The sequence below is a fragment of the Populus alba genome, chromosome 12 (assembly GCF_005239225.2).
Source record: "Populus alba chromosome 12, ASM523922v2, whole genome shotgun sequence".
NCBI lineage: Eukaryota > Viridiplantae > Streptophyta > Magnoliopsida > Malpighiales > Salicaceae > Populus > Populus alba.
Window position 1 is genome coordinate 2,417,707 of NC_133295.1, and position 9,897 is coordinate 2,427,603.

At 32.5% G+C, this 9,897-nt stretch overlaps 1 protein-coding gene across 6 annotated transcripts; it reads left to right on the forward strand.

Annotated features, from left to right (window-relative positions):
- Window positions 1-3,521: 3,521 nt before the first annotated feature.
- On the forward strand, window positions 3,522-7,447 carry LOC118033655 (uncharacterized). 6 transcript variants are annotated; one of them, XM_073403654.1, is made up of 5 exons: window positions 3,536-3,650; window positions 3,757-3,822; window positions 5,514-6,008; window positions 6,644-6,790; window positions 7,052-7,447. In XM_073403654.1, the coding sequence occupies exons 2-5, from the start codon at window positions 3,820-3,822 to the stop codon at window positions 7,142-7,144; spliced, it is 738 nt and encodes a 245-aa protein (XP_073259755.1). In that variant the 5' UTR covers window positions 3,536-3,650; window positions 3,757-3,819; the 3' UTR covers window positions 7,145-7,447. The 6 variants fall into 6 exon arrangements, 5 of the variants coding, with proteins under 5 accessions (XP_034894615.1, XP_034894625.1, XP_073259756.1 ...); XM_073403653.1 differs by having other exon boundaries at window positions 3,537-3,650; window positions 5,499-6,008; XR_004684894.2 differs by having other exon boundaries at window positions 3,522-3,822; window positions 5,499-6,008; window positions 6,606-6,790.
- Window positions 7,448-9,897: the final 2,450 nt, after the last annotated feature.

A 9,897-nucleotide genomic window follows, 5' to 3' on the forward strand; every position in this document is an offset into this window, starting at 1 on the left:
TGTTATTTTATGTACAAACGTATTAAAATAATAATTTTTTTTAATTATTTTTGAGATCAATGCATCAAAACAATTCAAAATACATAAAAAATTAATTTTTAACAAAAACAATTTAAAATTTTTGTTTTTACTTTCAACTTAAATTTTTTAAAAAAAAACTTTAGTTCAAAAAAATTATAATTTATAGATTTTCTTAACCCGTAAAGACAAAAGGTATTACCATGAAAAACACATAATAAACTATCTAATATTTGATATGAAATGAACTTGAAGATATTGATGAAAAAAATATCTTGAATATTGTTGGAAAAGAAAAACAAATCACAATTATATCTCACAAAAATAGACATACAAGATTTATTGTGATTCAGAAAAATTTCACCTACTTCATAGATTCGATTATTATGAAAGAAAATTAGTATAAAAATATGATTTGATTTGTTTTATCAAAAACCCAATTTTAAAACTCTTGGACACCCACTCTCTTGAACTTGAAGAAAACCCTTAACCATTGAGGGCTTTTTCCCACTCTAGAACCAATCTTTTCTCATCCATTTATAATAAATTTGATAATTAAGTTTACAAAATCCAATAACTACTCTATTATTTCTTGATTATTGCTCTATTTGTTTGATCAATACTGTACACAAAATTAGTCATATTCTAAATATATTAATAATGAATTTGATTTTTTTTTCTTTGAAAGAAGAAAATATAAGTATTTTATCTCATTAACACTATTTGAAAAAAAAACTTGTAAAATAACACAATTTAAAAAAGTTTTGATAAAATAGCATAGTTTGATACTTGTCGAATTAAAAAACACGACAAAATGGTATTTTAAAGAAATTGTTAAATGGACCAGCATGAATTACAATGAGAAGAGATGAAAGATAATTAAAAAAAAAACTCTAAAGGCACATCAAAGCTTCGATTATGACATCACTAATACCATTAAAAATGTCTCAAAGAGACAAATCTAATTACATCGAAGAAAATCACCAATGGTGATCGAAGAAAACTACACTCTCCATCCAAAAACAAATAGGTAATTGCAATAAGAAGAGATGAGAGAGAGAGAAAAAAAAAAACAAGAAAGATACACCGGAGACAATCTATGATTAAAACACCATCGATACCATTAGAAAAATATCAATGAGATAAATCCAATGACTTAAAAAAAGATCATCAAAGTGGGTCACACGTGGTAAATGGCTTGCTTGTCTTTGGGAAGATAGTGTGACTCACTCTGATAATCTTTGGTGACCTTTTTAATGTCGTTGGATTTATCTTATCGAGATCTTCCTAATAATATCGGTGATGTCATAATTGAAGTTTTGATGCATCTCCAAGATCTCTTTCTTTTTTTATTTTTTTCATTTTATATCTTTTCTCTTCTCATTGTAATTGCTCACTTGTCTTTGGATGTAGAGTGTGACCACTCCGATCACTGTTGATGATCGTCTTTAATGTCATTAGATTTCTCTCGTTGAGATTTCTTTTGATAATATTAGTGATGTTGTAATTATAGCTTTGGTATGTTCTCGATGTTTTTCTTTTTTTCTTTTTCTCTCCCTTCTCTCTTATTGCAATTTATGCTAGCTCATTTAACAATTTCTTTGAAAACCATGTTTTCCATCTATTATTACTTAAAATATTGCCCTTTTCCGATTGCAGCATGCCCTAAACTAAAGAGATATTTAAGAATGTGATAATGATTGCGGTTCAAAATGCTTTTAGATTCAGAAATATATTAAAATAATAATTTTTTAAAAAAAATTATTTTTAACATTAGCATATCAAAATAATTTAAAAATATAAAAAAAATTAATTTTAAATAAAAAATTAAAATTTTAAAAAAATAAATTTCAATTATGTTCCTAGGAGCTATTTCATTAAAAAAAAAAAAAAACAGTATTATTTTACTAATCTTATTAAACCGTGCTACTTTTTTGTAAAGAAATCAGAAAGCACACGATATTACAAAGAGGACAGGTCAAGTCACTAGATAAATCGAGTTGAAGATTTTGTCAGAAAGTTCCAAATTCCACACTCCAAATTGTCATCATTTACCACTCATTTAAATCAGGTTCATACTCAGCTCAAAGTTGAGGATTTTTTTGCATTAATTCAATTAAAAAGTCACCATTATGATTTTTTTAACAAGAAAAATATATTCGAGTCTCACATCAACATTATAAAGTCTTTTCTATATATATATATATATATAATTTCTCATGATAAATTAAATTTATTTAATGAGCGATTTTCCTCTCTAAACCTTGGAATCTGAATATAGCATGAGAATCATTCACTTATAAATTATAATCATAAGATTCATGAGAATTTTACACTTTACCACTTTGTTTAAGCAAGTATTAATATCAATAATAAAAAAAGAGAAAAAATAAAGTAGGTGTGAACGTGCCTGAGAAAGCGCGTGGACCTATCTCTGACAACGTGATAGAGTGATGATGAGGGATGAGCACTGTCTAGCCCACAAAGACACAGATTTTGGCTTGGTACATTCAATATGGCAAGGAATGCATTCACTTGTTCAATTTGCATTATAATAATACAAAAAATACTATACTCCTACAGTCCCACTTTACAAAAAAAAATATATTAAAAATTTAATTCATATATATATATATATATATATATATATACACACACACACACACACACTGAAGATATTTTATTTTCCCTAAGATACTATCATGAAGTTTATAATTCCTGTTTACATGTCTGAATTTAATATTAGTGGCTAGTATTTAGTGAAATATTAATCATGAATTGACATCTACCCCGACATGTTTAAATATTTGGGTCAATTTACAGGTATCTTGACTAATTTTATAAATTTTAAAGTTAATAATTATGTAAAAAAGCTCTAGTGATCCTGAAATTTATGAGACTCGAACTCGTAATCTCTAGAGAGCAATACCTTTCAAAATTCTTTTTAATATTACTTTGATATTATTTGTTAAGGTGTTGTGTTTTTTTTTTTATATTAATATGTAAAAATTAATTTTTAAAAAAAAATATATTTAATCAATATAAAAATACATTCTTAGAGTCCGTAAAATCTAATCCCAATGCTATACTTCGGATGCAAAAAATAATAGTGATAAAAAAAATAAAATTACATGATAGTAACATGACACAGTGTAAGCAGCATCCTGTCCTTTTACACCTTGTCTTTATTGCTGGGATGGTGATTGTTTTTAATTATGTTTGAGTGTATTTTAAAAATATATTTATTTTTAAAAGATGTTAAATTACTAAGCTTTAGTGTTTTTTTTTAATAATTTTGATATTAAAAATTATAAAAAAATTATTTTAATTAATTTTCAAGTAAAATAAATTTTAAAAAATATTATACAATAAAATACCAAAAACTTAGTAAACCTAATATATTACATCATCTATTTTTATTTTTTTTTTAAAAATTAATTATTAATTACCCCATCCCTATGATTATTATTTATATAAATTCCCTTTCCTTCTTAAGTCTTAAATCAAAGGCCAAAACCGGACCTATCTCTTTCTCTCCGTGTTGCATTTTGGCTCCTTTGCTTTTTAGTACCTAGCACTAAGCTAGCTAGTCAGTGTTGTGTTGTGTTCCGGGTTACTCTGTTTTGGAAGAGGTGATTTTCCTCTCTTGCTCTGTTTCAAGATTTGGAAAAAACAGAGTGATTGCAATTTTTGACAAAAATGTATGAAGAGAGTGGACTATTGTTTCCCTATATGCAGAATTTCTTTCAAGATATTCAACAACTTGAAGAGTATTGCAAGTATCAAAAGACCAATGTTCCAATGGTAATTTGTTTTCTCTGTTTTTGCTTGTATTTATATGCCCTTTTCACTTTGTGTTTAAGCTCTTTTTTACTTTGTTTATCTGAGTGATCTGCATTCATTTGATCGGTTCTGAACTGGGTTTTGGCTATTTTAGACTCCGGAGCTCTAGTTTTTGTGTACTTCGATTTGCTCTTTGCTTTGTACTCAAACTTGCTCTGTTTGGTTTCTGAGAAAATGGGGGTATAACAACAAGAAATATCGGTCTTTTACTGTGGAAATCCAATTCAAAGTTCATATTTTTCTTGTTTCTTTGTTAAATTTCTTATGGAAAGTTCGAAGTTTTGATCTTGAGGACTTGATTTTTTCAGTGAAACTTGTCTTCTTGATGCTTGTGTTTTTTACTCCTCCGTTTAGTTGCTGAGAAAATGGAAGAAAAGACTGATTTTATTTTTTTTATGCTTGGGGGTTTGTGCTTATTTACACAACTATCAATGTCTTCAGTTTTTGTTCTCAACATTTGGTAAGCAACCAAATAGGGCTAAAATGGAAACAACAACTGTTTTCTTTACTTGTTGGATCTAGAACATATATCAAAAGAAAGACTACAAAAGGAAAATGATTTCACACTTTCAAATTCCGTGTTCTTTAAGATTTCTTCTATTTTCTGACTCCAATTGTGTGATGGTGAACGGATAGTGGGATTTTTATTGGCCTTTTAACCCACTAACTAAGATAAAAGAAGGAAAAAGGTCTTGTTTTATTTTTTTGGCATAGAGAAGAGAAGAAAAGTTGGGAAAGTTGAAAAGAGAGTATTCTCTCCACCTCTATTGTATTGGCTTTTTGGCTGTCTTTCTCTTTCTCTTGGATGTTGAAGCTAAACTCGTATAAAGGAGGTGAAAAGAAAATTAATCTTGAAAGAGTTTCATTAGATCTTTGCTTTTGCTAAAAATGTTTGGTGTTTATGCAAATAAGCTAGTGATGTTTTGAGTCATAGGTGCTTAGCCATTTAAAGAATCTTTTCTTGAGTTGAGCTGTGAAGTGTTCATCTCATAAAGAAATCACTTCATCTGTCTTGAAAATTCGGTCTTAACAGGCTACAGTGAGGTCTCTTCTCCTGCCCTGTCTTTGGAGGAATTCTAGAACCCTAATTATTGGATTTGTTGGATTTTGACACATTGAATGGTTCATTCGTGAAACTTAACCCATTCAACTCTACTGAAAGGCCGTGATTAGATGGTTTCTTCTTCGATTAATGAAACATCCATTTAAACTAAAAGCAACTGAAACAGGAAAGTCCTGATACGAAGGCAGAAAAACTAAGCACTCAAAGATACTAACTACAAAGTAACAAAGAAAAACACATTAAATTGTTTATCATTAGATGGGTTTTGGGGGTTAATATAGTGATTTATCACTTTAGCATGCTTTTAAAATCTGTAGATTTTCCTAAAAAATGTATATTTACGGCTACATCCATGTACTTGTGCATGTTTATTTACTGCTGTATACATGTGTTCCCAAATCAGCACTTACACCAGATTGAGTTACAACATATAACAAGACTTCATTTCCAACCTATTTAAGAATCCCTCAAGACTAGGGATAAAATAATTGGTGAAGTGTTTAGATCACTATTTATTTCATACCTAATTTTCTTATGTCATCTTGTTTGTTGGTGGCTATTTTGTCTAACATAGAGCAACCTACTTCAGACCACTATATCAGAATATGATCTGGGAGGCGAAGGGGATCTGTTCAAAGCTCCCAAACCAATCATTGAAGAGCCACTTGTGGGCATTGATCCCATGGCGTCAGCCATTTCAATGATCTCCTGTGGGGAAGAAGGCATTACATCACAAGGACTAAAGGTGACAGATATTGAATCAATTCAAAATGAGCAGCTTCTGAACGAGGTTTTCTATGAATGCAAGAAGGACCTCCTGGAAAAAGAAGCAATGGATACACAATCACTTGCAGAGCTTCTGGATATCAAACTTCCTATTGTCAGGACTGATGATGAAAACCCCATTAAAGAAAACAAATTACCTCCTGATGCTGCACTATCAAAAAGTGTCAGCTCGGGATGTTTGAGTTCAATTGAGTGGGTCCATGGTGCTGCAGTGAAGCCAAGTTTTCTGGATTTTCCTGGAATTGATTTTGAAAATGCTTATGGGATGCGGAGAGCATTCAGTGAAGGAGACATAAAGGTTAGATCAATTTTTTTTTACTATACTTCTGTTTGTATTTGATTATATGCTTTTCTAGCACATTTGAACGATTTTCCCTTTTGCTTAGATCCTTCTTAGATGTGGCAAAGGGCAAAGACCTTTGCCTGACAAGAATCAATATCTCTGTGCATGTGGTATTGCTTATCATATTTTTGTGAGTCAATTCACCGCCATGAATCACTTGAAGCACTATAGGAAAGGGCTTCTGTTTCATCCAGGATGGAACTAACTGCTTTTCTTTGTGCGGCTCGTTTTAGTAGTGTTCCATAATGTAGCTGCCTCCTTGCTCTTGCAGCTGAACAGATAATTGACACTTTCATCCTTTATGAAGAATCTAATTAATTTTCTTCTCACTTAAAATGGTATGTTGATGAGAACGATTATATCCACCACTTGATAACCGAATCTGTTGCTTTTATTTTCAGTTTAATTCTATTTCTTTTATCATTTCTCTCGCATAATTCCATCAGATTCTAGTGGAACCTTTCTGTGCAATCCAAGCACCAAGCATGAATATGCCCTGTAATGAAGTCTACGGACTGAGAATTGTTTAGATGCTTCTGGCCATTTCCACAGGATGGGGCTGAGTCATTGATACTGAGTTTTTATGACAGACTCTTGGTAATGGTAACACGAGCCTCATCTGTTCTCCACTTGACCGACCATTGATTATCAACAACTACTCTGCTGAGGACCGCCAGGAAAAGCTTTCAAGGTACAGGAATAAGAAGACGAAGAGGAACTTTGGCAGGAAAATTAAGGTAAATAATTAAATATTATTGTTGGTTTGTTGTATATTTACTATCCGACTTGAATAAATTTCTAACAAAAGCATCAGCCACTGAAATTCCAGTTTTATCATTGCTTCTGTTTTAAAATCAAAAGGGTCTGCTAATAAAAAGCATCAAATAAGCAACAAAACTTTTATATCTCGGATCATTTACTTGGTGAGATGTATCAATTCCTTATTTTCTACCATTTTTTTCACATGCTGGATTCAACTCACATCATGTCTGTTTCAGTATGCTTGCAGGAAGGCTCTTGCAGACAGTCAGCCAAGGATTCGAGGAAGGTTTGCAAAGACTGAAGAATGGGATGTTTCCAAGAGGCAATAACTATCAACTAATTCAGGAAAAGGAAAAAAGAAAAGTAGCTATGCAGTGATGGCAGAAATGAGTAATGGCATAAGCCTGGCAAATAGATTTGGCAGAAAACTAGCGACTATTGTTAAAATAAACTAGACCCCAACTCCTGCAACATAGCTGATATCTTATTTGCTGTAATAACCTCTGCAGTGGACCAAAATGGCCGAGTAAAGTTGTACATAGGCTTGTGTTAAATAAGAAGAGGAATCTAGAAAAAGTTGTATTTGTTCATATATCTTTTGAAATGGCAATATTGTAACCCCTTTATAATTCTATTGGTGCTTCCACAGCATTTGTTATGGCGTACAAACTATTCTGGTCATTATTACTACATGATATCGGAATGGAAATGTTCTATTTCATTATTTTGTGTGCGATGAATCTATTCCATTTCTTATTCACCTTATCTCCTAGCTAAAGGTTGAGAAGGAAACCTTAAACTTCTGGGGATCCATACAGGACCCTGCTAGCTAAAACGATCATTGTCTATTAACCAATCGACTCAATGAGTTTGCATTTGTGGTAAAGCAGGAAGCTTGGTTGTGCTCTTTGTTGCATGCTTGCGGGAGGCCTGTTCTCATGTTCGGGTTAGCAGCTACTCATGCTCAGCTCTTTGTGAGGCTGCAGTGAGGTACAGCTCTCCTTTTCAGTTCTTTAGTATAATGGCATCCTTGGAGTTCTACACTGAGAACACGTTAGAAATACTGCCTGTGTCTGAAATTGTGGCAGTAGTTGATGCAGCTAATTCGACGAGGATTTTTCCTTTCAGGCTGTCAGAACAGCCTTTTTTAGCTTCTCATTTGTATGAACTTTTCGGAACAAGTTTCTTATTTAGTGTAAAGGCATGGTGCTTGCAATAGAATGCAGTATTGACAAGGCATTATGTGCGTGTCCTAGTTGAAACAAAGATTAGATGTCTACTAAATTTCCCTTGATGCTGATTTTAAATAAAAATACTTAATAAACTCAATCATGTGCATTAGTATTAAACTTGAAATAATTCAACGAATTAACATAATAAATTCATGACTGGAAACTTGATTCAAGTTAGTTTTTAATTTAAACAGGTTTTGATATTAATTAGGTTATGTCCGAGTTATTTGCTGAGTTGATTTTTAACTTGATTAACCTATTAAATCATGTTAAAATCAAGAATTTTTTTTAGAAAAAAAAAACTAAAATAATATTATTTTAAAAAATAATAATAAATTCATTTTAATTTAGCAACCTGTCTTTTTTGAACGAGTTCCTGATACTTACAACTATGGTTATGAACACCAAAAACATTCAATCACGCGTGCTATGCAGAGGATTTCACATTTTGATAAAAGCAAGTGCAATCCATTCATGGTCTAGATGCATGAACAGGGACATGACTGCAGCAGCGTGCAAATGTTGAACTCATTAAGCTATCACAATTAGCTTGAAGAGTCTGATTTTGCAGTTAATTAATTAGTCTGTACCCACTTAGAGTTTTGTTTTTCTTCCTAATTTCTACACATCCTGGAATGTCATTTGATTTGACTCTGTCCTAATTCGTTGAATCCTTCTACCTTAGATTAGTCAAAATTCAGGTGTGTTCATCACATCATTGAGAGGTTTATGTGGTTACGACGAACTTACAGGCTTCCAATCCAATGATGTGACATGATTTTCTATAGAACAAAACAATCTTTTTCTCATTTTATACTCAAATGGTGTTTGCTATGCTTTCATGGAATTAGATTTTCTAATGCGGACTATGAAATAAATCCACTGAATAAAGAGATCTATAGAATCTCTTTTTCTCAAATGATCAAATCCATAAAAAATTTCTGTAAAACAAATGATCTTTTTCTCAAATGATGTTTGGCATAATCTCATCACAAATCGTCAGTTTCTTTGACAGATTGGCCTGGTTTTCGGTAGAATATGTAAAATAGTTATGGTAATATAGAATTGAACTGCAAGTGGAAGGGGAAGGGGAAGGGGAATATGCGACGTCAAATCTTGGCAGCGGTGGCCATGGCTCTCTTCTGCCACCCCGAGCCTCCACTATTGCGTGGATGCTTGAGCACAACATGCGTCGTCAAATCTTGAAGCACCCTTTCTTCCTCTCATTTTAAATAACAAAAAGGTTAGAAAAATCCATCTCTTTTTCAGGCTTCTACTTCTGTCGAAGAAATCAGATCAATGTGAACCACCTCTCTTATAAGTTCACCGGAGGGACTGCCATCTTGCCGAGGAATTCTGAGTTTCAAGAGCAAATTGGTATCGAGTTACTGACTTGTTAAGCGGTAAAATCTCTCTACCAGCCATCAAGATGTTGATACGACGGTGGTGGCTGCCATAACCATTCCGAAACACAACAAAAATCATATCTTCTCATTTTGGCTGCTGCTCTTTTTTTGGCTGGTCTACCCCACCACACCGACAACAGTGCTGATAAACCGCCGTGGGCAGCCACCGCATACAGGTGCCGAACCATGTGGTGTAGGCTTGTAGCAGTAGCAACCTTTGAACAAAAGCACTTGACTAATAAGCAAAGGACACTTTTGTCTCTAAGACACCTCCCCCCATTGTTGGTCATAACCCCACTTCTCTAACAGTACCAAAGCTGCCATCTTCAGAATCTCTGTTATCACAAAATTCTTCGACAGATTACCATAAAACCTTGCAAACCCATCTGGCAAAAACACTCTTCTGAACGATTTATATGTATATATATTGATCTACCTACTTCC

Bases quoted from the DNA above. Each gene is read 5' to 3' on its own strand.
- LOC118033655 (XM_035038724.2), top strand. From the start codon at position 3,718: ATGTATGAAGAGAGTGGACTATTGTTTCCCTATATGCAGAATTTCTTT. The intron at 6,009-6,643 runs GTTAGATCAATT...TTTTTATGACAG, and splicing joins TCAGTGAAGGAGACATAAAG to ACTCTTGGTAATGGTAACAC. The intron at 6,791-7,051 runs GTAAATAATTAA...TGTCTGTTTCAG, and splicing joins ACTTTGGCAGGAAAATTAAG to TATGCTTGCAGGAAGGCTCT.